The 27,870-nt window shown below is 71.8% G+C and overlaps 6 protein-coding genes across 6 annotated transcripts; 2 read left to right on the forward strand and 4 right to left on the reverse strand.

Moving 5' to 3' along the window:
* Positions 1 to 58: 58 nt before the first annotated feature.
* COG8 (component of oligomeric golgi complex 8) lies at positions 59 to 4,060 on the forward strand. The gene is made up of 7 exons (XM_086758440.1): positions 59 to 381; positions 650 to 857; positions 944 to 1,762; positions 2,336 to 2,504; positions 2,670 to 2,907; positions 2,961 to 3,682; positions 3,773 to 4,060. Exons 1-7 carry the CDS (start codon positions 59 to 61, stop codon positions 3,928 to 3,930), a joined length of 2,637 nt encoding a protein of 878 aa, XP_086614566.1. The 3' UTR covers positions 3,931 to 4,060.
* VPS4A (vacuolar protein sorting 4 homolog A) lies at positions 4,012 to 7,181 on the reverse strand. Its single transcript, XM_086758105.1, has 11 exons — positions 7,046 to 7,181; positions 6,600 to 6,711; positions 6,371 to 6,518; positions 6,201 to 6,262; positions 5,868 to 5,987; positions 5,600 to 5,756; positions 5,327 to 5,475; positions 5,134 to 5,215; positions 4,818 to 5,037; positions 4,588 to 4,728; positions 4,012 to 4,452 (listed from the first exon to the last, which is right to left on the reverse strand). Exons 1-11 carry the CDS (start codon positions 7,064 to 7,066, stop codon positions 4,351 to 4,353), a joined length of 1,314 nt encoding a protein of 437 aa, XP_086614231.1. The 5' UTR covers positions 7,067 to 7,181; the 3' UTR covers positions 4,012 to 4,350.
* Positions 7,182 to 8,689: 1,508 nt separating this feature from the next.
* SNTB2 (syntrophin beta 2) lies at positions 8,690 to 14,574 on the reverse strand. Its single transcript, XM_086758378.1, has 7 exons — positions 14,148 to 14,574; positions 10,913 to 11,123; positions 10,343 to 10,553; positions 9,763 to 9,905; positions 9,404 to 9,600; positions 9,122 to 9,303; positions 8,690 to 8,909 (listed from the first exon to the last, which is right to left on the reverse strand). Exons 1-7 carry the CDS (start codon positions 14,563 to 14,565, stop codon positions 8,817 to 8,819), a joined length of 1,455 nt encoding a protein of 484 aa, XP_086614504.1. The 5' UTR covers positions 14,566 to 14,574; the 3' UTR covers positions 8,690 to 8,816.
* Positions 14,575 to 15,027: 453 nt separating this feature from the next.
* On the reverse strand, positions 15,028 to 20,615 carry UTP4 (UTP4 small subunit processome component). The gene is made up of 16 exons (XM_086758376.1): positions 20,407 to 20,615; positions 19,670 to 19,861; positions 19,503 to 19,587; positions 18,984 to 19,073; positions 18,669 to 18,877; positions 18,350 to 18,521; positions 18,180 to 18,271; positions 17,725 to 17,821; positions 17,280 to 17,344; positions 17,026 to 17,148; positions 16,717 to 16,876; positions 16,351 to 16,457; positions 16,070 to 16,165; positions 15,736 to 15,921; positions 15,497 to 15,607; positions 15,028 to 15,225 (listed from the first exon to the last, which is right to left on the reverse strand). Exons 1-16 carry the CDS (start codon positions 20,563 to 20,565, stop codon positions 15,109 to 15,111), a joined length of 2,061 nt encoding a protein of 686 aa, XP_086614502.1. The 5' UTR covers positions 20,566 to 20,615; the 3' UTR covers positions 15,028 to 15,108.
* Positions 20,616 to 20,666: 51 nt separating this feature from the next.
* Positions 20,667 to 22,170, forward strand: CHTF8 (chromosome transmission fidelity factor 8). Its single transcript, XM_086758210.1, has 4 exons — positions 20,667 to 20,720; positions 21,104 to 21,136; positions 21,247 to 21,364; positions 21,446 to 22,170. Exons 2-4 carry the CDS (start codon positions 21,114 to 21,116, stop codon positions 21,656 to 21,658), a joined length of 354 nt encoding a protein of 117 aa, XP_086614336.1. The 5' UTR covers positions 20,667 to 20,720; positions 21,104 to 21,113; the 3' UTR covers positions 21,659 to 22,170.
* A 791-nt stretch (positions 22,171 to 22,961) lies between these two features.
* HAS3 (hyaluronan synthase 3) lies at positions 22,962 to 25,192 on the reverse strand. Its single transcript, XM_086758377.1, has 3 exons — positions 24,572 to 25,192; positions 23,991 to 24,092; positions 22,962 to 23,885 (listed from the first exon to the last, which is right to left on the reverse strand). Exons 1-3 carry the CDS (start codon positions 25,190 to 25,192, stop codon positions 22,962 to 22,964), a joined length of 1,647 nt encoding a protein of 548 aa, XP_086614503.1.
* Positions 25,193 to 27,870: the final 2,678 nt, after the last annotated feature.

Consider the following 27,870-nt stretch of genomic DNA (forward strand, 5'->3'; position numbering starts at 1 on the left):
GCTGCGGCGCCGGAAGTGACGTGGCGGCCCGTCGAGAGCGGGCGGGCGGAGCGGCGCCATGGCGGCCGCGGTGGCGGAGGAGGCCCGGCTGCTGGCCTGGCTGCGCGGCCCGGCGGCGGCGGGGCCCGGCGGCCCCGAGCTCTCCGCCTACGTGGCCGAGCTGGCGGCGCTGGGGCTGGCGGAGCTGGGCCGGGAACCGGCGCGGTTGGCGGCGGAGCGGGCGCGGGTCGGGGCGGAGACGCGCCGCCTGGCCTTCGAGCACTACCGGGCCTTCATCCGCTCCGCCGAGTGCACCGGCCGCGCCGGCCGGGGCTTCGGCGGCATCGAGAGCCGCCTCGGCAGCCTGCTGGACCGCCTGCCCGCCCTCCAGGATGCCTGCCGGTGCGGGGACGGGACCGGGGCGGCGGGGCAGCCGGGGCGGCGGGGCAGCCGGGGCGGGGAGCGGAAAGGAGCGGGGCTGGGAGGGGGCCTGGGGGTGGCGGGAGGGGTCTCGGTGCTGGGTTGGGGCCGGCTGGGACCGGGGGTAGAGGCAGCGCCGGGAGGGGGCCCGGGATGACGCTGGGGAGAGGCCGGTGCAGGTGAGATGGGCCTGGGCCCCCCCCCCGCTGCGGGAGGAGACCCCCGTGCCGATCTCGTCCCGATCCCGCAGCAACTTCATGCGCGACGCCGAGGAGATCGCCTGCAGCCGGCGCATGAACAGCCTGACGCTGAACCGGCACACGGAGATCCTGGAGATCCTGGAGATCCCGCAGCTCATGGACACCTGCGTCCGCAACGGCTACTACGAGGAGGCGCTGGAGCTCGCTGCCTACGTGCGCCGGCTGGAGAGGAAGCACAGCAGCATTCCCGTGATCCAGGTAGGCTCCGCAGCTGCCCCGTGGCCCCAGCGCTGCCCGGCAGCCACCCCGCGGCCCCCGCGGCTGAGGCCTCGCTCGCGCCGCAGGGCATCGTGGACGAGGTGCGCCAGTCGGCCCAGCTGATGCTGAACCAGCTCATCCAGCAGCTGCGCACCAACATCCAGCTGCCGGCCTGCCTGCGCGTCATCGGCTACCTGCGGCGCATGGACGTCTTCACGGAGGCCGAGCTGCGCATCAAGTTCCTGCAGGCGCGGGACGCCTGGCTGCGCTCCATCCAGGCCTCCGTCCCCGACGACGACCCCTACTTCCACATCACCAAGACCGTCGAGGCCTGCCGCGTCCACCTCTTCGACATCGTCACGCAGTACCGCGCCATCTTCTCCGACGAGGAGCCGCTCCTGCCCGCCGAGGGGCAGCCCCTCAACGAGGGGGCCATTTTCCACGGCTGGGTGCTGCAGAAGGTCTCCGAGTTCCTGCGGACGCTGGAGCGCGATCTCCGGCGCGGGGCGGGCGGCCGCCTGGACTCGCTGCTGGGGCAGTGCATGTACTTCGGCCTCTCCTTCAGCAGGGTGGGGGCCGACTTCCGCGGGCAGCTGGCCCCCCTCTTCCAGCGCGTGGCCGCCGCCGCTTTCCGGAAGGCGGTGGAAGAGGCGGCGGAGAAGTTTCGGGAGGAGATGAATTCCTACACGCTCATCTCCGCCCCGGCCGTCCTGGGGGCCGGCGCCGGGGTGCCGGCGCCCGCGGCGCAGCCGGGGACGCTGCAGCCGCCCATGGTGCTGCTGGACTTCCCGCCCCTCGCCTGCTTCCTCAACGGCCTCCTCGTCGCCTTCAACGACCTGCGGCTCTGCTGCCCCGTCGCCCTGGCCCAGGACGTCACCGCCTGCCTGGAGGAGGCGCTCGGCGAGGTGAGGGGACGGGGCTGTGTCCCGGGACAGCACGGGTGGGCTCGCCCTGCCCCAAATATTTGTAGGGTAGAGTCGTAGGATCGTTCATGTTGGAAAAGGACTTTGAGATCGTCGAGTCTGACCGCAAGCCCACCGCGTCCCCAGGCGCCGCATCTCCGCGTGCGTTAAACCCCTGCGGGGACGGCGACTCCCCCACCTCCCTGGGCAGCCCGTTCTGGCGCTTGGCAGCCCTTTGGGCGGACAGATTTTTTCCTGATATCCAATTTAAACCTCCCCGGCTGCAACTTGAGGCCGTGTCCTTGTTATTTTGGAGAAGAGAGCGACCCCCGCCTCGCTCCAGCCCCCTTCCAAGGCAGTTGGAGAGCGATGAGGTCTCCCCGGAGCCTCCTCTTCTCCAGACTGAACAACCCCGGCTCCCTCAGCCGCTCCTCACGGGATTTGTGCTCCAGACCCCTCAAAAATACCCCGGGACCGTGGGAGAGGAGCGGCCGTTTGGCACGCAGGGCTGTCCACGAGTTAAAAAATTCACGTTTTTTTCCGTGGATTTCACGACTCTTGCCTTTTCTCCCCCAGGTGACCAAAACCATCCTGGCTTTTCACCGTGCGGAAGAAGCGGCTTTCAGCGGACGGGAGCGGGAGCTTTTTGCCCAATTCTGCACGGTTTTTCTAGAAGACCTGCTGCCTTACCTCAACCGCTGCCTCCAGGTCCTCTTTCCCCCGGCGCAGATCGCGCAGGCGCTGGGTGAGACCCCCGGGGATCGCGTCCGTTGGGGGGGGAGGGAGCCGCGGGGGGGGGGCAGAGCCGCGTTCGCGGCTCTGCCCCCCCCCGCGGCTCCCTCCCCCCCCCATCTCTTCGCCACCGCTGCCCGTGGACACCCACCCAAACCCCCCTCTCCCCATCCGGCAGGCGTCCCCCCCGCCCAACTGCAGCGTTTCGGCCGCCTGGGCCGCGTCGATGTCGACGCCCTGAGGGAGCCGCTGGCTTTCCTCCTGCCGCCACCGGTTCGGGAGAGCGCCCCGCGCCCCAGGGAGGAGGAGGAGGAGGAGGAGGAGGGAGAAGAAGAGGAGGAAGAGGAGGAGGACACGTGTGGGGCGCAGGGGGAGGTGAGCCCCCCCGCGGGGGCTCTGCCGCCGGACGCCATGGGGTAGCGGGGCTGCGGCTGGGCCGTTTCACTCCGCGATCGCCGTCTTTTGGGAGTGAAGTGGCCCCTGCTCCGTGCCCCCCCCCTTCCTTTTCCCACCGGCCCCCCCACTTCCTGCGCGACCCCGCCATTCCCGTACCGGGCGCTGCGCAGTCCTCCCCACCGCCAGGTGTCGCCGTGTCGCCGCGTGGCCGGGCGCCTCTCGGCTGCCGTAGCTGCGCGCGCAGGCGGGGGGAAGAAGCCATCATGGCGGCGCTGCGGCGGCTGGCGGGGCTCAGCGGAGCGGGAGCCCCCCGCCGCGGGTGCGGGGACGCGACGGGCGGTTGGGGCGAACGGAAACGCTCGTACTGGCGGGCGCTGCGGCGGAGGGTGCTGGGCCCGCCCGCCCCGCCGTTCGCCGCCCCGTGCCAGGTGGGTGCCCCGGTGCTGCGGGCCGCCGCCGCCGCCGTCGCCCCGGAGCGGTTGGGCGGCCCCGAACTGCGGAAGCTGGCGGCGGCGCTGACGGCCGGGCTGCGGCGGAGGCCGTGCCTGGGGCTGAGCGCCCCGCAGCTGGGGGTGCCCCTCCGCGTGTTCGCCGCCGAGCTCACCCCCGCCCGCTGCCGCCGGTACCCGCCGGGCCTGCGCCGCGCGCACCGCATCGAGCCCTTCCCGCTCCGCCTGCTCGTCAACCCCGCGCTCCGCGTCCTCGACGCCCGCCTGGTCACCGCGCCCGAGGGCTGCGCCAGCATCCAGGGCTTCTCCGCCTACGTCCCGCGCCACTGGGCCGTCCACGTGTCCGGTACGGGCCCTTCCCGACCCCGCCACGAACGCGCGTGGCCTCCCGCGCCCCCGTCCCATCCGCGCTCACCGCCGCTCTCCGGGGCCGCAGGCGTGGACGAGCGCGGGGAGCCGGTGAGCTGGGAGGCGACGGGCTGGGCCGCCCGCGTCGTGCAGCACGAGATGGACCACCTGGACGGGATCCTCTTCGTGGACCGCATGGACGCGCGCACCTTCACCAACGTCGCCTGGATGGAGCTCCTGGACTGACGCGCGCGCCGCTCGCCGCGCAGCCCCCCACCGCCTGCCTGTGCGGGCTACCCCCGCCGCGGTCAGAGCCAGCGCGCCGGCGAAGCTTTCGGATTGTTTTTATTTTCATATAAACAAGACGGAACCCAAAGCAGCATTAATTTAAAAAATAAAAAAAAACAAAAACAGAGCAGGAAGAAGAGCGGGTTGCGGCTGGGGGGGAAGCGCCCGGCCGCCCAGGCCGTGCCCGGGCCCCCCCCTGCTCCCCGGTAGTGTCGGCCCCCCCCCGGCCGTGCCCCCGTGCCCCACCGGGTGCTGCGGTGCGATGGGCTGAGTAGTGAGCGGAAAATGAACCCATTTGGCACGGCCGGCGCGGCGCCGGGGGGCTCGGCGGGGCCCTGCCGGCGCAGCCACCCCCGCCCCGCTGCCCGCCTCGCCCCCTTAACCTTCCTGGCCAAAATCTTCCGTGAATTTCTTCACCTTCAGCAGATCGTCGGCGTTCACCGTGGGGCGGGTGGTGGCCAGCGAGCGCAGCATGTCCGACTGCAACGCAGGTGCGGGGTGAGGGGGCGGCTGTCACTGGGCGTCCCCCCACCGCAGCAGCGTGCCACCTCTGCCGGGGGGGGAGCCGCCCGGAGGGGCCCGCGTCCCCTTCCCCGGCGCGGCGGCGGCACTCACCATGCAGACGATGGGCTCCATCAGCTTGTCGCTGGGCACCTCCATCCAGGTCATCTCGGTGGCGCCCGGGTCCCCGGGCGAGCACGGCGTCAGGAGGTCGTCCACCACGGCGCCGGGGGCGGTGCGGGAGGGCCCGCGCACCTGCGGGAGGGCACAGCGGGCGGCGGGGCGCTGGCGGGCGGCGTGATGGGGGGGGGGGTCCGCGGCAGCGCGGCGGGGGCCCCGCTCACCTTCTTGAAGTGCGTGGCCGACTGCACCTTGCGCACGGGCTGCATCAGCGCGTCGCGCACGATGATGCTGATGTCGGCCCCCGAGTAGCCGTCCGTCTTGCGCGCCAGCTCCTGCACGTTGGCCTCCGTCAGGCTGTGCGGGGTGTTCCCCAGGTGCAGCTTGAACATCTGGGCCCGGGCCGCCTCCTCGGGCAGGGGGATGTAGATGCGCTTCTCGAACCTGCGGGCGGGGCGGGGCGGGGCGGGGGGGGTGAGCCCCACGCTGCCTGACCCCGCGGGGGCCGGGACAGGGGTGGGGGGCCGGCGCCCTGCTCACCTCCTCCTGATGGCCGAGTCCAGCACCCAGGGGATGTTGGTGGCGCCCAGCACCAGGATCCCGTCGCTGCTGTTCCCCACGCCTGCCCGGGGACGCGGCGGGCGCGCAGCTCAGCGTGATCCCGGGGAGCCGCCGCTCCGCCCTGCGCGCCCTGGCCCGCCGCCCCCCGCGCCCCCCTCCCCGCCCCGCGCACCCTGCATCTGCACCAGGAACTCCGTCTTGATGCGCCGCGCCGCCTCGCTCTCGTTCTCGTTGCGGGAGCCGCACAGCGAGTCCACCTCGTCGATGAAGATGATGGAGGGCTTGTGCTGCCTCGCCAGCTCAAAGAGGTTCTTCACCAGCCTGGGGACAAAGCGGGGGACGGGGAGTTCGCCGCTCGCGGACCCTCCGCAGCGCTGCCGGCGCCCAGAGTCCCCGGCGCTGGGGGGCAGCCCGCAGCAGCCGCGCACCCCCGCTGCCGGCTTACTTCTCGCTCTCCCCCAGCCACTTGGACATCAGGTCGGAGGACGACACGGAGAAGAAGGTGGAGTTGTTGGCCTCGGTGGCCACCGCCTTGGCCAGGTAGGACTTGCCGGTGCCAGGGGGCCCGAAGAGCAGGATCCCTCGCCAGGGCGTGCGCTTCCCTGCGACAGAGGCCGGCGTCACGGCTCCCCGTCCCGGCGCAGGCCGGACCCCGGCACACGCACGCTCCGACCGCCGTCCCGCAGCGGCCGCGGAGCCGCCGTGACCCTCACCGGTAAACAAGTGCGGGAACTTGATGGGCAGGATCACGGCCTCCTTCAGGGCTTCCTTGGCTCCCTCCAGGCCGGCCACGTCGCTCCACCGCACGTTGGGCTTCTCCATCATGATGGCACCTGCGCGGGGGCGGCTCTGCTCGCGCGGGCACCGCGGCCAAGAGCCGGCAGAGCCAGAGCCCCCATCCCGCCCCACCAACCCCGCCGTCCCTCAGCACAGAGCACGGTTTGGGGGCTCCCGGACCCCCAGCAACACAGCCCTGGGCCCCGACCCCGCAGCCCCCCCCTCGCAAAGGCCCTTCCCTGCGTGGCCAACCCAGCGCGGCCCCTCACCCATCAGCTGCTCCTGCAGCTTCTTCTTCTCGGGGTTCTCGCCCTCGCTGTCGCTGTCGCTCCTGGGGAGAGAGGACACAGCTCAGGAGCGGGCCGTGCCCTGGCGTGGCGGCAGGGTGCCGCCAGCTCCGCCGCCGGGCAGGGGGGAGCCCCACGCCCCCCCCACGCACCCCTTGTTGTCATTCTGGGCCTCCTTGACGGGTTTCTTGCCCTGCTTGTCCTTGCTGCGCAGGTACTCCTTCAGCTTCTCTGCCCGGTCCAGGTACTGCACGCACTTGGCTCGGATGCTCTCCTTCGCCTTGTCGCTGTGAGCCTCATCTGCGGGGACCCCCGGCCCGTCACGCGTGCCCCCCCACCCCCCCGCCCCCCCCTCCCCGCGCGGGCAGCGGCCCCGCTCACATTTGATGGCGTGCAGGAAGTATTCCACGGCGTGCTGGTACAGCCGCAGCGCCTCCTCGTAGTTCTTGGCCTTGTCCTCCTCGGTGGCTTTGGTCACCAGGTCGATGGCTTTCTGGCGTGCGGGGGCGCGGGGGCACAGCGCCGTCAGCCGGGGCGCGGCACCGGGGCCTTCTCCACCCCCCCGTCGCCGCCACCCCGACGGGCCGGGCCTGCGCGCACCGAGGGGCGGCCGGCGAGGCCCCTCCCGCAGCGCCCAGCAGGACCAGGCTGCTCCGTCCGCCCCGGCCGTGGGGCCTGGGCAGCGCGGCCTTGCCCGCACCGGCACCGGCACCGGCGGAGGCCTCCCCCGGCCGGCAACGCAGCGGGCCCGGGCGCGGCCTCCCCGGCGCGGCGGGGCGGGGGGAGGCCCTGGGGGGGGCGCGGGGCGCGGGGCGGGCCCCCCGTACCTGCAGGGTGGGCGTTGTCATCTCATCGCCCGGTATCGCCGCTCCTGGCGCGGCCCGGCCCGGCGGCGGCGGCGGCGGCGGCGGCTGCGGGGGCCCGCGGGACCGCCCGCCACTGCGCCTGCGCGCCAGCTGTAGCGCCCCCTGCCGGCGCCCGCGTGCGGGGCGGGGCGGGGCCTCGCCGGGACACGCCCCCCCGTTCCCGCGCCCCGCCCCTCTGACCCCCGCGGGAGGGGGAGAACGCGCGCACCGCACGGTGCCCGCACCCACACGCGCCGTGCGGGTGTGCTGCGTGCGTTCTCCCGCCGCCGCGGGTGTGAGAGGCGCCGCGCGGCCGCACTCGCGTACCCCCTGCATCCCCCTCCACGCGTGTACACCCACAGCCCCGCACGCGCGTGCACGCCGCCATTCCCCCCTCGCTGACCACCCCTCCTCCCCACGCCCAGCGCAGTCCCGCACCCGTGGGTGCCGTCCCGTACCGCGCCCCACGGCCGGAGGGGCCCGGGGCCTGGTTACGCGGCCCCCCGTGCCCACCCTGATCCCCCCCCCAACCCCCCCCCCGCGCCCACCCGTGAGCCCACCCCTCCGCCCAGTCCAACCCAGTTGCTCCCGTACTGGGCAGCCCAGCACTGCCCACCCTCCCCGCCATGTGCTGCACTGGGAATTAACGCGCCCCCCACCCCCCCGCCCAGCCCCCGAGTGAGACTGCGAGACCCCGGGCGGGCAATCCGGTATAAATAGCGATTTACAAAGAATACAAAAATAGAGGGGGGGCACCGGGGGGAGGAGAGGGTGGGAGGGGGGCTGTAGTGCGTGTGCGTGAGCCGTGATCCCGGGCCGGGGGTCGTCGCCCCCCCCCCCAGCCAGCGCAACCCCGCAGGAAGCAGAAAAAAAACGCGCAGAGGAATTTGGCTGAGGGGGGGACGGGGCCTCAGCCGGGGGGGGGGGGCGGGGGTCCGCCAGCACCCCGGGGTGCAGGGCCCTCCCTGGGCGGGGGGGGGGAGCAAGGAAAGTACAAAAAGCGAAAGTGCATCAATCATCTCCACGCCCTGCCCCAAACCCGCAGGGGCCCGCGAGCCCCCCGGCAGCACGGGGCCGGGGGAGCCCCGGGGGGGGGTCCCCAGCAGCCCCCACTGCTCTGCCCGGGGCAGCAGACGCAGCATTTGTTTTCTGGCTTTGGAAGGTTTGGGGGGGTCACAGCCCCAGCCCTGTGGGCAGCAGTGGGGGTCCGAGCCCCCCCGGCGTGGGGGGGCAGCCCCCTTTGTACCCGCCAGTGCCCCCCACCCTGAGCAGGGCAAAGGGACCCCGTGCTGCAGCAATGGGGGGGTGGGGGGGGCGCCCACGGCCCAAGCACCATCCCGCGCGGGGACATGACCTCTTTTGGGCAAGCCCCCAGCCAGGGAGGGTGCTGACCCCCCCCAAACACGGTCAGGGGGAGCAGCGGGGGTCCTGCTGGGGGGGGGCCCCGTGGGGTGGGGGCCAGGCTGAGCCCCCGGCAAGGCACAGGCGGTGAGATCGGCGATGGCTTCAGGCCCAGGGGGATTAAAGCTGGTGTCTGCGCCCCCGGCACCGGGGCGGGGGGCCGGGACCGCTGGCGGGGGGGGGCGGGAAGGGCTCGCCCCCACCCTGGGCAGCCGTCCTGCCACGGCCCCGGCAGCTCTGAGGGCGACGAGTCCCGGCCCCGGCAAGGCACTGGTGGGGCAGGAGGGGCTGGGGGGGGCCCCCGCACTGCCCCCAGCTGGTTTGTGGTGGGGGGGCGGCGGGCGGGGGCCCCCTACGCCAGCAGCCCCATGCGGGTGACTTTGGCCGAGAGGAAGGTGTGCAGCACGAAGACGATGGGCTTGGGGCAGGAGTGCAGGTCCAGCGCCTGGGGCGGGGGGGACAAAGAGCGCCGTCAGCACCCCCCCCAAAACCGGCACCCCAAACCCCCGGGGTCTCATAGCCGCGGCTGGGGGCTCCCGACCAGCGGCACCCGGGGGATCCGGCCATCCCCGACGCTGCAGGGATGGGGGGCAGCGGGAGCCGCCACGGGGGGAGGACCCCCAAACTGTGGGGTGAGCCCGGCTGCCCCCCCCTCACCAGCTCCCCCTCGGGTCCCCCGAAGTCCAGGTAGAGGGTCCTGATGCCGTCGTCCGCCGACATCTTCAGCCGCTCGTAGGGGTAGCGGAACAGCACGCTGCCGCCCGGCTCCTCGCGGGAGATGGTGAAGCCGCCCTCGTAGTGGACGCAGAGCTGGACCTCCTGCCCCCCCAGCGTACAGCCTGCGGGCGCGGGCAGGGCTCAGCACCCCCGCCCACGATGCCCCGCAGGCCCGGGAGGGAAGGGGGGAGCCGGGGGTCCCCCCGCCACCGCGGCACTCACCCACAGTCACCTCCTTGATCAGCTCGGCGGCGGCGTGGCAGCCCTGGACGAGGACGCGCGTCCAGGAGGAGAGGTCGCGGTGGGTCTCCACGCGGAACACGTGCATCTCCACGCCCTGGCGAGAGCCCGTCCGCGTGGCGAACGTCAGCTCCGAGCCCAGGGCGGGCGAGCGGTGGCCCGAGCCCGAGTGTACCAGCCTGGGGCGGGGGGACACGGAGGGAGCGGGCGTCAGGGGCGCGGTGGCGGCACCAGCACCACGCCGGCCCACGCGCATCGGCATTCCGGGGTCTCCCTCCCCGCTCCAGAGCGGGCTGCGGCCCGGGGTGCGCGGGCGGACAGAGCCGGCCCCCCCAGCCCACCTGGTAGCCACCAGCGGGTAGCTGTGGCACGGGGAGGCCCAGGCGTCCCTGGTCCAGGGCATCCCGTCGTACAGCAGCAGGTCCTTCTCCGTCACCGCCATCAGGACCGGCCGCCACTGCTGCCGCCCCCCATCCAGGCGCGCCTGGAAGAGACGGGTGAGGGGCACTGGGGGGGGCAGGCGCCCGCCGCCGGCCGGGCACCCCACTCCCCGCACCCGTGGCCAAGCCGGCCGCAGGCCAGCCGCTCCGCGTCACCGTGCCCGCGTGAAGCCGCGCAAGGTGCTGCCCAGGGCGGCCGTCCCGGGAAGCCGTGTCACGAGCAGCCTCCCACCCCTTTTCTGGGGCCAAACTGGGAAATCCCGGTGGGAGAGGGGGGCGGAGGGCATGGAAGCGCTGCCTGGGCCGGGGTGCAGCTGGCGGGGGGAACGGGAGGGCGGCCGAGGCCGGCGGCAGGGTTCTTCAGCAGCCGCGCGGCCGCAACCATAGCCCCGTCGGCGCTGCCGTGCGCAGGGACGGCAGCGGGCAGCGCCGGCACCTTCGGCACAGCCCCGGGAAGCGGGACGGCCCCGGCGCCGCGTACCTGCTCGGCCAGCCAGGCGATGTGCTTCACCTCCCTGCCGCCGGCCGCGGAGCCGCCGGTGCCCAGCATGGCGTTGAGCTCGGCCAGGACCTGGGGGAGCAGGGCGGCGATGTTGGCGTGCAGGGCGGCGAACCAGGAGTGCGCGGTGGCCGTGTCCTTGCAGCGCAGGATCAGGGTGTTGCGGCTGTCCGGCGAGTGCAGCTCGATCAGCCTGCGAGGGGACGCGGCGCTGGCTGGGACGGCGGCGCCCGGCCGAGCGTGCCCCTGCCCGGCAAACTGGACGCACTGGTTTGGGGCTCCGGCAGGCAGAGCCGGGGGGATTCGCAGGGTCCCCCCTTTCCGTGGGCAGGGTGGGGCTGCCAGCCACCCCCAGGGGGCTGAGGGGGACACGGCACAGCCCTGCCAAAATCCCCAGACCTTCCATTCACGGCTCGGCGAGGGAAGCGTGAGGGCATGGCTGCGGCGGGGGGCAGCCCCCAGCCCTGTGCCGGGGGGGGTCCGTGGGGTCTCCCGCACCAGCGACCGCCGGGCTTCCGGGTGGCGGGGGGCACGGGCGGCGCCGGCGCTCACCTGTTCTCCAGGTCGGGCATGCTGAGGTTCCGGGCGGCGAAGCACATCTTCAGGGGGATCACCTTGCGGTCGCGGGGGCCCTGGTGCTGGGGGGAGCCCGAGTCCTCGCTGCCGCTCAGGCTGGGCGACTGCGGGGCCGCCCCCTCCCACGGCAGGTCCGACACCAGCGAGGGCTTCTTGATGTAGGGGGTCACCTCCCGCATGAACTTCACTGCGCAGGGGGGGACAACGCAGACATGAGCGCCGGGCAGGGGTCCCGCAGCCCCCCCGCGTCCCGGGGGTGCTCCCACCGCGGGGTCTCGGCCAGCCCTGGGGGGCCGCGGGGCAGCAGGAAAGGGCACGGCCCGGAGGGTCCCACCCTGCCCCAAGACGGAGGTGTCCCGGAGAAGGCCGGGCGCTGGCGGCTCATCCCGGTTACCGGCAGCCGGCGTCGGAAAGGGAAGGCGGCGCAGCACAATGGGGCCGGGCAGGAGGTCAGCCTGCAGCCCATCCTGACCCGCGCCCGCCAAGTTTCCAGGGCCGCGGGAGCCGATGCGGGCTGGCAGGACGAAGACGAGGAGGAGGAGGAAGGTTTGCAGCCAGGACATCCCGGCTCCACGCTCCTCTCCAGGCCAGGCAGGAAGGAAGGAGGCACCGGCTGCTGTTCCCCTGGGATCGTCCCTCACCGAGCACCACCCAGCCCAGCCGAAAGCCGAGCCCTGGCGAGGGGCCGGCACCCCGGAGCCCACCCCGACGCCGGACAGGGCGAGCGGGAGCCGCGGCCTCACCGACGCCGAGGGCTGGGCCGGCCGCCACGCTCCGGGAAAAGCCGGTGCCTTCGAGATGTCAGGGAGCACCAGCCGGCGGGGCCGCGGCCGCGTGGGATGGAAAGTTGAGAGCTGCTCCCCCGGGACGCGGCTCCTCGGCCGACACGCGTGCCACGAACGAGCGTCCTGCCTGCGCCAAGCCCCGGCAGCCCGTCCTCCCGGGAACGGCAACGCCCGCACGCCGCGGGGCAGCGGGGAGTTAAAACCAAACAGAATAAAGGAAATAAACTGCAACCCATGGCGAAGCAAAGCTCCCGCCGCCCAGGGAAAGCGAGGAGCCCACCGCAGCCAGCCCAGCGGCGCTTCGCCGGAGCGGGAACGACGGCACAGCCCGGTTCCTGTCCCCGGCCGGTCGCGCCACCGCCAGACCCCCGGTGCCGGAGGCCGACATCTGCCACGGCGCGGGCAGGGCGATGGCGGCAGGGATGGGGAGCGGGGCAGGCCGGCCCCCACCTTCCCGCCAGATTTGCTGAGCCGAGCGGCGCGGCAGGGTGGGGACGCGCTGCCACGAGGCGCTTGTCCTTGCTGCGGGCAGCAAACGAGTTAATATTAGCCTGCCGCCGCGCTGATCCCGGGATTAGCGCCGGCCCCGCGCACCCCTAATCCCGCTGCCTGGCCGAGCCCGGCAGGGCAGCGGCTCAGGCCGCTCGGCAGCTGTTGGCCAGATGTGGGCCGCTGCCTCCAGCCCGGCACTTTCCGCGGCGGGAGGGCGCAGAGCCCCCCGTGCTGGCGGGTGCAAAACCAGCGGCACCTGCAGCCGCCTCTGCTGCTCCCGGCGAGCCGGCGGCCGGCGTGCAGCCGCCCCGCTGCAGCCGCTGCCGTCCCGCCTACGCGCTGGCCGCAAAGGAAACCCGGCCGCCGCCTGCACCCCTCGCCCGACCCGCTGCAGGAAGGCTGCTGCTCCGGCTGCGCGGCAGCGCCGGGTTAGCGCCCGCCTCACCCGGACGGCATCGGGCCGTCCGCAGGGCCGGAGGGGAAACACCGGAGGGGTCTCCCCGCGCGTTACGTGGGTCGGCTCCTGCACCCAGCCTTCCCCTCGCCGGCTGGCAGCGCTGCCCGCAGCTCCCCGGCAGAGGCGGAAGGGCTCCCTTCCCCCAGCGTGCCGGAACATGCTGGAGCGTGCTGTGCACCTGCGGGCACCCTGGGAGGAAGGTGCTCGGCGTGGGTCCCTGCGGCCAAACGCGGTGCCCGGGGTGGGGGCTCTGGTGCAGGGCTCCAGCTCCCATGCTCCGTCGTCGGCCTAGGGCACGGGCGAAGGCCCGGCACGTGCCCGGGAGCCAGGGCAGTTGCAGCGCCGGGGGCTGGCGGGGCGGGACGGCGCGGTTGAGGTCTTCCCCAGCTCCTCTGCGGGGCCCGCCGACGCCAGCCAGCCGCCGGACCGTCCCGTGGGGCAGCCACGGCCGTCGGATGAGCAGCCCCGCAGCCGCGACGGGAAGGGAAGGGGCGGCTGCCGCGGCGCCCATGGCGGAAGCGAGGGACAAACACGCCACGAGGCCGGAGCTCCTGTGGGACAGGATCAAACGGCCGGGCGGCGTGAGCCGGGAGCGGGGGGCGGGGGGAAGGCCGCGGTGGGGCGGCGGTGAATCCGGCACGGGGTCCTGCGGGGACTCCGGCCGCCTGCGATGCCGGCCCTGACGCACCAGCTGTCCAAACCCCCAGCCCAACGCCGCAGCTCCACGTCGGCCCCCGCAGCCCCCAGCCGCGGCTGAGCCGCGCAGCCCACTGCCCGCCCTGGTGCCGGCGCAGTGTGGCGGGAGCAGGCGGGCGTGCCCATTGCTCACCAGGACCGTGTCCACGGAGCGGCCCCGCGCACCGGGGGACAGGCGGCCTCGCCAGGACAGTGCGCGGGGCACCACGGCCGTGCGCGGTCCGCCCTGACCCACAGCACGGGGGGCCGGCGTCCTCCCGCTGCCCCACGGCGCCAGCCCCGTGCCGCGGGCCACCGCGCCAGGCGGGTCCTGCCCGAGCTTGTCGCGCTGCCGGGAACTGGTCGGGCAGGAGCCGGTGGCTCCGAGGAACCAGGCACGGAGCCCACGGGGACACCCCAAACCCGCTCCCCGGTCACAGCCCCTCCCTGGGGACTTGGGGGGCGCAAGCAGCCATTCCGGGGGGCTCGGGTCACCCTGTTCCTTGCGGGACGCTGCAGCCGGGGGATCCCAGCTCCGTGCCGGAGCGGGGACACAGTGAGCCGAGGTGGCCCATCCTCGTCCCCAAATGGGAGGGGTCCCTGTCCCAGCGTAAACATGGGAGGGGTCCCGGTCCCAGCGCGAGCACGGGGAGGGGGACGCAGTGGGGTTGGGGGTTTTTTGGGGGACACACACACACCAGTGAGCGGGGTAGGGGGAAAGGGGTGACAGCGGTGGGATCCGGTAACGGGACGGGGGCGGGGGGAAGCAGCGGGGAGGGGAAGGGGGTGGGTTATCCGGTACCTTCGAGGATGACTTCCCTCCCGGCTCGCTTCAGGGCTTGGACGGCTTGGTCGTGGGTGGCATCCCGGAGATCGACGCCGTTAACGGCCAGGATGGCGTCGCCCAGGCGAAGCGCCCCGCTGCGTTCCGCCGCCAATCCCGGGAAGATGCGGGAGATGAGCACCGGCATACGGTTCTCCCTCCCTCCCTTGATGCTGATACCCAACCCCCCCGCCTCCGCCTTCACCACCCGCACCCTCCGCACGCCGCCGGCCGCCTCCGCTTCGCCGTTCACCGCGCCGTTGGCGGCCGCCGCTGCCGCCGCTTCCGCCGTCAGGCTCAACGTTTCGCCTTTCAGCTCCGCCGCGACCCGCACCCAACGTTCCCGCAACAAAAGTTCCAATAGTCCGGTTTTACAAGCCCGGGTCCAAACGGCCATGCCGCCGCCGCTGCCGTTTTACCGGGGAGAAGGGGCGGGGCTTAAGGGGAGGGCTCCGTGGCCACGCCCCCCTCGCCCGCATGGCGCGCTGCGATAGGCTCGGAGTGGCGGGACAGGCGGGGTTGGGACGCCCCTCCCCTCCCGCCGGGGCGACCAATCGCCGCAGCGACGCGCTGACGCCCCGCCCGCACCTTTTTTCGCGCCCCGTGCCCTTTTTCACGCCCCGCTCTCCATATTCCGCCCCCCGCTCTCCCAAACTTCCTCAGGGAAAAGGAAAAAATCCCAAAACCCAGCAAAACGGCATTTTGCTCCCACCTCCCTCCTCACCCCGGGGGGCAAGGCCGCAGCGTCTTCGGCGGCAGAAGGGAAAAGACGGGAGCCCACCACCGTCAGGGGTTTATTCCTCGGAAAAGCCAAAATTTTTGGGGGCCGGCGCGGGGTTAATTCCTCAGAAAAGCCAAATTTTTGGGGGGCAGAATGGGTTTATTCCATGAAAAAGCCAAAAGTTTTTTTAGGGGGAGGGGTTTGTTGGCGCGGCGGCGGTCAGGTGCCGAATTTCTTCTGTTGGATGGGCAACGGCAGCTGCGTCTTGACGTCCATGATGGGTCGCTCCACCATCACCAGGGAGTTTTCGTCCAGCAGGTCGGCAAAAAGCAACGGCTGCGGAGAGCGGGGCAGGAGATGAGAGCGCGGCGCCGGCTTCCCAACGCCTCGGTTTGCCGGGCTCGGCCGCGCAGAGCTGCGTCAGCAGCCGGCTCCGGGTCCGTGCTGTCGGGCAATCGCGGCCCACGAGATCGCAGCACCGTGACCGACACCCAGCTCCGCTCTGCCGCGCGGCGCTGGTACGGCACCGGGAGCCCAAGAGCAGGCGATTTCGCCAGGACACCCCCTCCCTCGGTGCGGCACGCACCCAGCGACGCCGCCAACCCACCTGGAACTTTTTGCAGATCTTGAAGGCGTGGAGCTGCCGCTGCCTGGCCGTTTCCGGGAGCTGCTTCAGGGTGCTCTGGTTCATCAGGAGGGCGCTGTTGTCCGGCAACGGCTGCGAGGAAAGCGCGCGGCGCGCGTCAGCGCCGCCCGGACCGCCGCGCTCCCCTCCCTCCGCTCCCGGCGGGGCACGGAGGTGCCGCGGGCACAAGCCCGGCCCCGCCAACCGGGTGCGCGGCTCACCAGGGACTTGTCGAGGATGCAGAACATGTAGATGTCGTGGAGCAGGATGTGCGCGGGGTTCTTGGGGTTGAAGGCGATGTGGGTGATGGGCGTGTCCCGCTCCAGCCACACCTTGTGCAGCCCGCAGTTCTGCACCGTGCGGCTCCAGGCCGTGTATTGCTTCTCGGGGACGCTGAACTCAAACAGCTGGAGAGGCGAGACGGGGTGGCTCGCGACGTCCCGTCCTCCCCGGCGTCAGCGCCAGCCCCTGCTCCAGCGGGGCCGCGAGCGCTGCGGCCAAACCGCCCCGAGTCCACGGAGAGAGGCGCAGGGCCGCGACCTGGAGAGCTCCTACCTGCTGGTCCGAGTAGGCGATGACGAGGTTGTTGGTGACGGGGTGGATGGCGATGGCCGTCACCGCGCAGCTGTACGTGGGCACCGTACAGTGATGCTGCGGGGCAGGAGGGGACGGCACGCTGAGGGGCGCAACCGGGGCCGCTGCTGACCCCCCTCTTCCTCACAGCCACCCCCAGCCCTGCACCGGGGCTGCAGCGATGGCTCCCAGGGAGGGGTGTCCCCCGGGGCAGGAAGGCAGCAGGGGTCACTCCCGCGGCGCGCTCCGGCACCCGCCCCTACCTTGAAGCATTTCAGGTTGTAGATGTGGATCGCCCAGTCCCCGCCGACCGCCGCCAGCCAGTGCCCGTCCGCGCTCGCTGCCAGCAGGTAAACGGCCTCGGGGGACCCTGCGAAACACCCCCTGCGGCTGTAACGGCCGCTCGGCCCGCAAGTAGCCCCCAGACCCACCCCAGGGGACATCCAGACCCCGCTGCCCAGCCGGGTGCCCCGCTCCCTGCCCGTGTCAGGGCAGCACAAACACGGGGCGCAGTGGGGGAAGGACCCACGTGCCTCAGGCCCCGTGCACCCCTCTGCGCCCGCACCGGGGACGGGACTCAGAGCCCGGGGACCCCCCCAGCACCACCCCGGCTCCCCAGCAGCCCAAACCTGAGGGCGGCCGAAAGGTGTGCAGGTGTCTGCAGCCCCCCGGCTCCAGCAGCTGGAGGACGTGGACGGAGCCTCGTGCGGAGGCAACAAAGAGGCTGCCGGAGTCGGCGGAGAACTGGAGCTGGTAGGCCGGGAGCAGTAGCTTGGGCACTTTGGGGACCTTGAAAAGGGGGGAAAAAGCAGTGCTGGCAGCCACCGATCGCTGCTGCCCTCGCTCCCTGTGAGCGACGCCGGCTGTGCCGCCCCCCGGCACCCCGCAGCCACCCACCGCCCCTCCCCGGCAGCGGGGCGGCCTGTCCCCCTCCTCACCTTCCTGACGCTGACGCCGTCACCCTCGTAGCGCAGTCGGTAGAGGTGGAAGCGGGAGGCCGTGGAGTAGGCGACCCAGCCGCCGCAGGGCGAGACGCAGCTGCAGTAGATGTGCTCCGGGCCCTGGAAAGGCAGAGGGGCCGAGCGGGGTCCGTGAGACCCCCCGGCAGCCTGGCACAGGCAGCTCAGAGGCGGCTGAGCCCCCTCCCGCGGCGGGGCGGGCGCCAGGGACCCCGGCCCCGGCTCAGCCCTACCTTGCTCTTCAGCTGCACGAGGTGCTCCGGCATGCGGCACAGGCGAAGGACCTCGCCGTCCTTTCCTGGGACGACAAGAAACCACGCGGCGCATCAGCAACGGCAAGGAAACCGCGCAGGTCCTGTCGAGCGGCACCCCAGGGAGAGCACAGACCCTTCCCCAACCTCCCCCGAGGGTGAACGCCCCAGGGCCCGGCCCGGGGTCACCGGAAGCACGAGCGCAGCCTCACACGGGCTGTGCAGCCCCCGCCCAGGCACGCGCTGCGCTGCGAAACGCAGCCCTGCCTGCGGCTGTCACACCAGCGCAGGGCTGTGGGGAGGAAGGGGCCCGGGCTAAACCACCCCTCCGCTGCCCAAACGGCAGCACCGTTCCCGCCCAAAATCCCGCAGGCAGCGCAGGCTCTGCCACGGGGCTTGCACCGGAGAGCTGGGCCTTGCCACTCACCGGTCTCCTCGGTGGAGCCGAGTCTCCAGAGCTCCAGGTGCTGGGAGAACTGGAAGAGGAGCAGCCGGGCTTTCCTGGCACAGGAGACGAGGCGTCGCTGCGTGCAGAAACAGGCAGGCTGCCATGGGCCCGCAGCCTGGCAGAAAGGGCTGGGCCAAAGCCAAAACGCCCTGGGGTGCCGGAGACTCCGGGGCGGGGGAGAGGAAGGACCGGGTCCCGTGGGATGGGAGCCCGGAGATGGAGACCCAGTAGGACCAGCAAGACGAGCTTCTCAACTTCCACCTCCTCGCCGGCTCCACGGTGGGAGCCTTCAGATGTGCCGGGGCAGGGAGGGGACCCAGCGGGGCAGGGAGGGGACCCAGCGGGGCAGGGAGGGCCAGTCCTCTCCCACGGGAAGAGCCAGCCCTGCCAGCCCACTCCACCAGCCGCGAGACCCCACTCGGAGCAGCACTCACGTGGGGGAAGGTGAATTTGCGGAGCGCTGCCTCGTAGCCTTTCTTCTGCATCTTCTCCATCAGCGGGCGGATCACCAGCTGGGCGTCCAGGCCTGCGAACCAAGCCCACATCAGCCGAACCGCTACCGGGGGAGAGACCCACGCCCCGCCGTGACCACAGCCAGTCCTACCTCCGGAGATGAGAGCGGTGGAGCTGTGCGCCACAGCTCGCACGTCGTGGGTGTGATGCTGGAAGGGTTTCGTCCGCACCCAGCGCTTCTCCAGGCTGCCCATCTTCACCGGCAGCAGCTGAAACTGGTAGGTGGCCCCGGAGGAGGTGCCCACGATGATGCTGTCCTCGTTCTGGAGGGGGAAACCGGGACGGGAGGAATGAACGGGCAGGACCGGGAGGCAGGCAGGGGCAGCTCCTACCCGAGCACCTTCAGCCCGGCGCAGAGGAGCCGAGACGGGCCCCCAAATACCCGGGGAGGACTCGGGGGTCTCGCCCACCTCCGACACGGCCAGCGAGAGGACGGCCGAGGTGCTGACGGTGTGGGACTCCAGCAGCGTCCCCCGCTCCCAGTCCCAGAACTGCACCCTCCCGAAGGAGTCCGAGGTGACGACGGTGCCGCTGGAGAGGAAGGCGATGCTCCACACGATGCACTCGCGCTTCACCTTCTGCACGTGGTAGTTCACCATGATCCTCTGGGCGGTCTGGCCTGAGACGGGGGAAGGACGGCTGGGGGTGGCACGGGGATCCCCCCACAGCACCGGTGCTGCCGGTCCCCGGGGCGGGGGACAGGGCGGGCTCGGGGCGCGAGCTACCTGAAGAGACGTCAAACACGCGGAGGATGTCGATGGAGCCGGCCGCTATGTGAGTGTCCGACGGGTGCCAGGACAGGCAGAGGATGCGGCCTGCGGGGAAGGAAGCTCCAGACGTGACCCCGTGGACCCGCAGTCGTACAATCCCGGAATCACAGAAGGGTTTGGGTGGGAAGGGACCGTTGAAGCCCACCCAGTCCAACCCCCCTGCCAGGCGCAGGGACATCTCCAACCAGATCAGGTTGCTCAGAGCCCCGGCCAACCTGGCCTGGGATGTTCCCAGGGATGGGGCATCCACCGCCTCTCTGGGCAACCTGGGCCAGTGCTCCACCGCCCTCAGCGTAATTTTCTTTTTCCTTGTATCCAGCCTGAACGAGCCTCCCTCTATTCTGAAACCGGTAGCCCTCGTCCTGTCCCAACAGGCGCTGCTGAAGAGTTTCTCCCCATCTCTCGGGGCAGCCGGGACAGACAGGCCAGGCGCAGGGCCGGTGCCGCTGCAGCGCCGAGCCCTCCCGGACTCACCTTTCCGCCTGTCCAGGTTCCGCTCGAACTGGATCCCCCCGGGCACAACTTGGAAGAGTTTAACGGAGCCGTCCTCGCAGCCGATCTGCGGGGGGTCGGGGTCAGCCCCGGTGGGACGGGGTCAGCCCCTCTCCCTCCGTCCCTGCCCCGTTCCCGGTCGCTCTCACCGCCAGCTGCGTGCCGCTGCCGTTGGCCGCCATGCTCCAGATGGGTCCCCCGCCGCCATCGACGGAGCGGGCCGCGCACAGCCGGGCCAGGTCGTACTCCGTGATGTCCCCGCCCAGGCCGGCCCCGAAGAGCCGCTCTCCCGCCGCCCAGCACAGGGCTTCCACCGACCGGGTCTCGTGTCCGGGGATCACCTGCGGAGGGATGACCGTTAGCCCAGCTCGGTACAGCCCAGTATGGCTTGGCATGGCCCAGTACAGCTCAGTACAGGCCAGTACGGCCCGCTATGGCCCAGTATAGCTCAGCAGAGGCTGGTACGGCCGGGTATGGCTTGGCACAGCCTGGTACAACCTGGCATGGCTTAGCACGACTCAGTATGGCTCGGCATGGCCTGGTACAGCCTAGCATGGCCCAGCAAGGCTCAGTATGGCTTGGCAAAGCCTGGCCCAGCTCGGCACAGCCTGCTATGGCCTGGTACGGCTTGGCATGGCCCAGGACAGGCTGCTACAGCCAGCTACGGGTTGATATGGTTCAGTACGGCTCAGTACAGCCCGGTATGGCTTAGCACGCCTCAGTATGGCTTGGCACAGCCTGGTACAGCCCGGCACGGCCCGTTGTGGCTCGGCACAGCCCGGTACATCTCAGCACAGCTCAGCCTGGCACAGCTCGGTACGGCCCGGCCTGGCATGGCCCCGCATAGCCCGGGACGGCCCCGCATAGCCCGGGACGGCCCGCTCACCTTCTCCTGGAAGTAGTTGGCGGCGAAGTTGTACACCTCGACGGCGCCGTCGGTGCGGGCCAGGGCCAGGCGGCCGCCGCGGGGCTGGCAGGCCAGGCAGCGCACGCCGGCCGGCACCAGCCCGAAGAACCGCACCCGGTGCACCGCGAACTCCCCCATCCCGCGCCGCGCCGCGCAGCCCCGCACGTGCGCGCGGCGCACCCGGAGCCGGAACCGCTTCCCGCCCCCTCCCCCCCCCCGCGCCGGGCGGTACCGGAAGCGGAAGCGGAAGCGCGGCGCGGCGGGAGATTCGGGCGCTGCGGACCCGGGCCGGGGTGCGGGACCGGGGCGCGGGGGGGGGGGGGAGGAGCGGACCGGGGCGGGGGCTCCGGGAAGCGGGCGGGAGTCGGGGGCGGGGAGGGGCTTGACCGGGCTGGGCTGCACCCCCCGGCCTGGTCCGGTCCGGTCCGGTCCCACCGGGGCCGCTGGAGGGCAGCAGCGCCCCGCCGAACGGCGGCGGCCTGGGGGGCTGCAGGGCCTGGAGGGGGCGTGGGCCCGGGAGGGGGGAGGTGGACATGGGCCTGGGAGGGGTCTGGGCATGGGGGGGGCCGCAGGGCTCGGGGTGGGGGGCCTGGGGTCGGGGATCCGCACATGGAGGGCGCGGGGGTACCGGGGACCCCCTCCCCGCGCTGACCGTGTCCCTACCGGTACCGGGCAGGGCCCGCAGCATGGTGCAGATCGTCATCTCCAGGTAAGGCCGTGGCGGCAGCGCCTGCCCCCCGCCCCGGCCCCGCAGCCCCCGGCCCCCGGCGGCGGGTGACGGCGGGTGACAGCGGGTGACAGTCCGTCTCTCTCCCGCAGGACGGGTGCCGGAGGCCTGGCGAAGTGGGTGCTGGTGGAGCTGCAGGGCGAGGTGGAGCCCCGGCAGAGCGGGGGGCTGGCGGGGAGCCTCCTGGGAGACCTGCACTACACCCGCGAGGTGAGGCAGCCCCCCGCCGCCGCCGCCGCCGCCCCGGCGGCCCCCGCACCCTCACCCTCCGCCGCTGCCCTCTCTCCCCAGGGAGTCCCCGTGCTCGTCGTGGGCCACCACATCCTCTACGGGAAAACGGTGCAGCTGGAGAAGCCCTTCGCCGTCCTGGTGAAGCAGGGGGGCGGCGAGCCCGGCCCCGCGGGGCCGCACGCCCACTACGCCGTCACCGCCCTCATCAAAACCAAGCTCCTCTTCAAAACCCGCCCCAAGCCCATCATCACCAACGTGCCCAAGAAGGCGTGAGGACGCGGGACGGCGGCTCCGCTCTGCTGCCGGGCAGCCCCGGGCGCTGCGGCCGAGGCTCGGGGAGGCCCAGGGGCAGCCCTGGTCTCTACAGAGGACTCCTGGGGCCACCCTGGGGTGCTGGATGCTGCATCTGGGCACGCAGAGCCCTTCCCAGGTCACTCGTCCCCGTGAAATGACTCCGTTTCCAGACACAAACCCGGCCGCCATCCCAGGGGAGACGGATCCTGGCGGGCAGGACCCTCCTCCGAGCGCGGATCTCCAACCCCTTCGCCTCCCCACACAGCGCCCTTTCCTCTGAGCAAGTCTTTATTTTGACAAATCCATCAGGATAGAAAACCCAGACTTTTCCAAAATGTGAAAAAAAAAATTAAAATAAAATAAAATAACCCCCCCCGCAGGTTAAAAAATAAATAGATTTACAAACAATTAGCAATAAGTATGAATACCAAAGAGCTACAAAAGTCTCCTAAAAAACCTCGTATTAAATTAAACAAGACATTCTAAAAGCTTGATTGTAGAAAGGTTTGTTGTTTTTTTTTTTAAGCCCTAAAAAAAAAAGAGGGCCCAGGGGAGGGGAAAGGTTGGTACGTGGGGGCCCCGGTGTCCCCTGTTTTTGCCGGGGTCCCCCCCCTTGGCTCTTTGGCAAAGCTGAAGGGAGGCGCTGCCCTCCTGGGGCAGCCGAACCCCCCAAAAGGGGCTGGGGGGAGCCGTGGGGGGGCTCCCCCGTGGGTACGTGCCCGCACATACAACAGCTGTGGGGCAGAGGCAAGGCAGCACCAGCCAGCGGTGCCAGCACAGCGCCGGATGGAGACGGTGCCGCGTGAGGCCGGTGGTTTTATATATTTTTTTTTTTTTCGCCGTAGCACCGTGGAGGGGGGCATGGAGTCCCCGTGGAAAGCACCGAAGGGCGGAGGGCACAGCCGCGGCGGCGCGGTGAGGGGAGCCCGGCCAGCGGTGCTCCGCGCAGCACGCTGGGGTGCTCGGTACGGCACCGGGTGAGGGGGACGCTGGCGTCACCCCTGCTGCGCCCAGCCCGGCACCGGGCAGCCCCGGCTCAGCTTCTCCCCGGCCAGCAGCCCGCTTTGTACAGAAAAATGAAAATAATAAGAAAAACAAAACAAAACCAAACCCAAATCAACAACAAAACCAGTAAGACTTGATCGGAAACGCCGCGGCGGGCGCGCTCAGCGCTACCCGACGGCTCGGTGCCGGCCGCGCCGGGGTTGGTGGCGGGCGAGGCGGGGACCGGCAGCGGTCACCTCGTCCCCGGCACGCGGGGCCGGCCCGGCGCTGCCCGCTGTCAGACCTCGGCGAAGGCCAGCCCGCACTGCTCCTGCCGCTTGCCGCAGCGCCGGGCCACGATGGCCAGGTAGAGGGTGAGGAGGGCCACCCAGTAGCAGGCGTAGAGGATGGCGCCCGAGACGAGGAAGGCCACCTCAGTCTCGCTGAAGAGGTCCTGGCTGTAGGCGGTGTAGGCCAGCCCGCCCAGCAGCACCGCCACCCACACCGACACCGGCAGCAGCCCCACAAAGTTAACCACGATGGTCCGGCGCCCCGACGTGCCCCAGCCCGACTTGTTGATGGTGGCGATGGCGAAGATCTTGGCGGGCAGCAGGCTGGACATGTAGAGGAGGGCGTAGAGGGACATGAAGATCATCTCGGCGTTGCCGCGCAGGAAGCAGGCGTAGGTGGCCTTGATGATACCCACTAGCTGCACCGTCAGCAGGAAGAGGAGGATGTTCCAGATGCGGCCGCGGTAGAAGAGCTGGATGACGGTGGCGATGAGGAAGAAGGGGAAAAAGCCGGTCACCACCGACTCGTAGGTCATCCAGAGGTGGTGCTTGTGGAACCACAGGGCGTTGTAGAGCCACTCGCGGAAGTAAGACTTGCTCCAGCGGGTCTGCTGGTTGAGCCAGCGCAGGTAGCGGGTGGGCGTCTCCGTCAGGCACTTGGAGCGAGCCGTGTACTTGGTCTGGTAGCCCAGGCTGAGGACGCGGTTGGTGAGGTGTCGGTCGTCCCCGAAGCTGCACTTGCTGCCCAGGAAGGTCTGGTGGTACCAGTCCTCGAGGAACTGCTGGAGCAGGGTGTTGCGGTACATGCCCAGGGGCCCGCTGATGCACTGCACGCAGCCGAAGTAGGACTGGCAGGCGCGCTCCACGTTGAAGGCCATCCAGTACCGCACGCTGCTCAGGAAGGAGATCCACGAGTCGTACTTGTTCAGGATCTGGGGAGGGGACGGACGTGAGCTCCGGCACCGCTGCAACCCCACCCCGGCAGCCTCGCCGCCCCCCCCGGGGCGCCCTCCCTCCTTCCCTCGCCACCCGGGTACCTGGACGTCGCCGCCGACGCCGCCGACGCAGGGGTCGGCCTCCAGGATGCGGAGCATCTCGGCGGTGCAGGCGGGGTCCAGCACCGTGTCTGAGTCACACACCTGGGGGGCAGAGGGAACGTCGAGCCCCGCTCCCGCCGCCCACACGCGCCCGGCAGACAGCCCAGCCCGCAGCCGGGCAAGCCCGAGCCGCGGCCGGCGAGACGAGGCAGAGCTCCGGAGACCGGCAGGCGGTGGCAGGGAGCGGAGCGCACCGCGGTGCCCGGCCACCGCTGCCCCGGGCCACCAGCCCTCACCCATGCGTGGGGACCCGGCACCCCGCGCTGTCCCATGGGGCGACACCAGCCGAGGCGGTGATGCGAAACCCTCGCGGGCAGGGCTCGACCCCTCAGACCGCCCTGGCGGCACGTCCAAGCCCAGTGCCGGTGACTCGCAGCCGGTGCACGGGGCTGGATGCAGAGCCCGGCAGCCGGGTGCTGCCGCAGGCTGGGGGGCTGCTCCTCCCGCCGCCCCTCTGCCCGGCCGCGTGGGCACAGCGCCCGTCGCCCACGTCCCCCCGCGCGCGCAGCCCGTCCATCCACCTGGATGTAGTCCACGGAGTCTCCAAGCGCCCGGAAGGCCGTGTACATGACCTCCCGCTTCCCGCCCCACTTCTGGAGGATGCAGGAGTAGGTGGTGCCGCGCACCAGCGCCTGGACGCGGGCCAGCCCTTCCCGCAGCCCGGCGTCCGTCTCCCCCTCGCCCCGTTCGTGGAAGTTGCTCCTCCAGACGTAGCTGCCCGAGTGCTCGGAGCCCATCACTTCGTGGAAGATGTCCAGCATGTAGCTGTCATCGGGCCCGTTCCCATCCACCACCATCACCACTTTGAGGTCGGGGTAGGCGATGCGCTTGACGGAGCGCAGGCACTTCTTCAGGTAGTCGGGATCCTCCTGGTAAGCGGCGATGCAGAGGGCAACCGAGCGCCCCAGCCGCACCGGCCGCCCCTCGCCCCGCATGCGCCGGTGCTCCAGGAAGGCGAAGAGGCTCTGGATGAAGAGGTGCAGCCCCAGGATGGCCCCGTAGAGCCCGAAGGAGAGGTAGTGCTTCTCGGTGTGGATGAACTGGTACCCCGTGACGTAGGCAGCGAGGATGCCCCCCAGCACCGCCAAGGCGAAGAGGCTGGTCCCGACGACACGCAGGGCCGTGGAGAGGCTCACTGGCATCTGGGGGGGACCAGGCAGCGTCAGGGCACGGCCGAGGGGACACGACCCCACGCCTGGCTCCCCGAAAGGGGAAAGTGGGCGGGACCCCACTCGTCTGCTGCCCCACCGCCACCCTGTCCCTCACCACTCTGGGGGTGAGACATTCCCAGTGCCTGCATGGGGCTGGGCGGGGTGTGGGTGTCCCGAGCATCCCACTGTGTGTGGGCCCGGCCCCGCAGCCCCGGCCGTCACCCGTCACGGAGGACGGGGAAGGGCACGGGGACGCCAGGGACCCGGCCACAGGGTGTCCCGGGGGGAGACAGGCCCTGCCGGGGCACGGCTCCCCAAAGCCCCCGGCCCCCTCGACCGCCTGCGGCGGGACCCCCGGCAACGGGGGCGGCAGCGCCCGGCCCCCCCACCCCGCTGCGGGACGGGGACCCGGGGACGGGCAGCGGGGGGGGGGGGAGGGGGGTGCACGAACACGCGAGGGGGTGCGGGCAGGGCGCGGAGCCACGGGCAGAGCCCACCCCAGGGACCCCCGTGGCACCGGCAGCGCCCCCTGAAGCAGCCCCCGTCCTGTCCGTCCGTCCCTCCCCCCGCCCCGCAGCCCCCGGTGCAGCCGGTAGCGGCTCTGAGCTGCCGGTGGGGACGCGGCCGGTCCCCGGGGGCGGGGGCGGCCGGGGCCGGGAGGGAGAAGGGGGGATAGAGACCGGGGGGGACGGGGACGGGGACGGGGACGGGGACTCACCGTGGTGCTGCCGGTGCCGGTGCCGCCGCTCGCCCCGGCCGCCGCCGCCGCTGTGCGCCCGGCCCGGCCCGCGCAGCCCCTTTATACCGCGGCGGGGCCGGCACCGCCCGCAGCCCGCGGGGGCCCCGCCCGGCACCGGCACCGGCACCGGCACCGTCACCACCCCCGGCACCGGCACCGGGGACCCGCTCGGCACCGCCGGCACCTGGCACCGGCCCCAGCCCCGCACTGCGGGAGCCAGCACCGGCACCGGCATCCCCGCACCGGCATCCCCGGCGTCACCCGCACCGGCATCACCGAGCACCGGCACCGGCGTCACCGGGCCACCCAGAGCCATCCCAGGGTCCCCCCGGGCCACTCCGTCTCCCCCACCTCGCTCTCGCAGCCCCTCTCACGACCCCCACGGGTGACCCCCGTGTCACCTCCCCATGCCACCCTGTCCCCCCCGCGGCCACGAGCCACCCGGAGCCTGTGCCACCCCGTCCCCACGGCCGGTGGGTCCCGGGGCAGGGCTGGGGGACAGCGTCCCCGTGCCGGGCTGATGGCAGGGGACAACCAGCGCCGGGAGGGGACCAGGCTGAGTCCAGAGCAGCTGCAGCTTCAGCTTTGGGCTCAAATCCAGCGCTTTTGGGTTCCTCACCCTGATAGGGGCCATCGGGGCGGGGAGCTGGGTGCGCGGTGACGCCGGGATCAGGCCCGGACCCTCCCTGCCCTGGGCGCCAGTGAAGGGGATCCCTCCGGCGGGAGCACCCTGGCCAGGAGGGTCCCGCTCGGCTGAAACCCGCGGCACCGCGGCGATGCCAGCTAGGACCCACGGGTGCCAGAGCAGCGCCAGGAGCATGTGGCAAGGGAGTGGTGATGGTAGGGACAGGCCACGGACACGCCAGGACCCCCGGCACTGCTGGCGGCGGTCCCACGTGGGAGCCCGGCAGCAGTGGGGCGTGGAAGTGCGAAGCCCAGTGGGGTCAGACCTGGCGCGGTTGCGCTCACGCCACCGCTGCGGCGCTGCCAGGCGCGCACGAGGTCCCCGCGGCTGCAGGCAGACAGGGGCAGTGTGTCCCCACCCTGCAGCAGGGATGCGGACCCGGACCCACGGCCCCTTACCCCCTTACCTTCCGGTGGCTGCCGGGCCCCTCTCCCCGCCGCCGGCCGGCTGCTGGCCGCAGGAGCACTGCCCAAGGTGGAAACCAACCTCCCTCCTCCTCCGGCACAGCCGCCTCCTTGTTCCCCGCGGCAGGACGGCCGGCCGGCGCGCGGTCAGCGGCATCAAAAGAGACTTTTCATTCAAAAACCATCCTCTGCCGCTGGCGGCAGGCCCTGGAGAGCCACAGCCGGTACGGCAGCATCCCGGCGCGTGCCCGTGGCCCAGCGCCGGCACCAGCACCGGCACGGGCTGGCGGGAGCGAGCGAGGAGGAGCGCTTGGCCGCCACCACTTTCCGGCGAGGACAATGCACTCCCCGCTGCCCTGCACACTTGGCTGAGCGGCATGGCACGGCACGGCACGGCACGGCACGGTGAGGTGTGGGCCCGGCACAGGCGGGGTGGAGACGAGCCGGGGTCCCGCAGCCCCCGGCCGTGCTCCTGGCACACACGGCAGCCCCGGTGCGCAGGGGGCTCCTGGTGCTGTGGTGGAAGGGCCCCATCCTCAGACCCCACAGCGAGGGAGACCCCGGGAATGGGCGCAGGGTGGGCAGTGATGTGCAGAGCCTTCCCCACGCCACTGCCACAGAGCGGGACGGGTCCCCAGCACAGCCGCGCTCCCAGCACCATGGCCCTACCACGCCGGCAGGGCAGGGGCTTGGTAACACCAGCTCCGTTTCCCTCTGCCCCCCTGGGGAAATCACTTGGATTTGGCTAAAATCACAACATCGGGAAGCTGGCTCAGCTGCTGCCTCCAGGGATGATCCCTGTCCCTCGCCCAGTGCTGGCACCCAGAACGGTTCCCTCCAT

Source organism: Chlamydotis macqueenii, chromosome 13 (assembly GCF_036417535.1).
Source record: "Chlamydotis macqueenii isolate bChlMac1 chromosome 13, bChlMac1.mat, whole genome shotgun sequence".
Taxonomy (NCBI): domain Eukaryota; kingdom Metazoa; phylum Chordata; class Aves; order Otidiformes; family Otididae; genus Chlamydotis; species Chlamydotis macqueenii.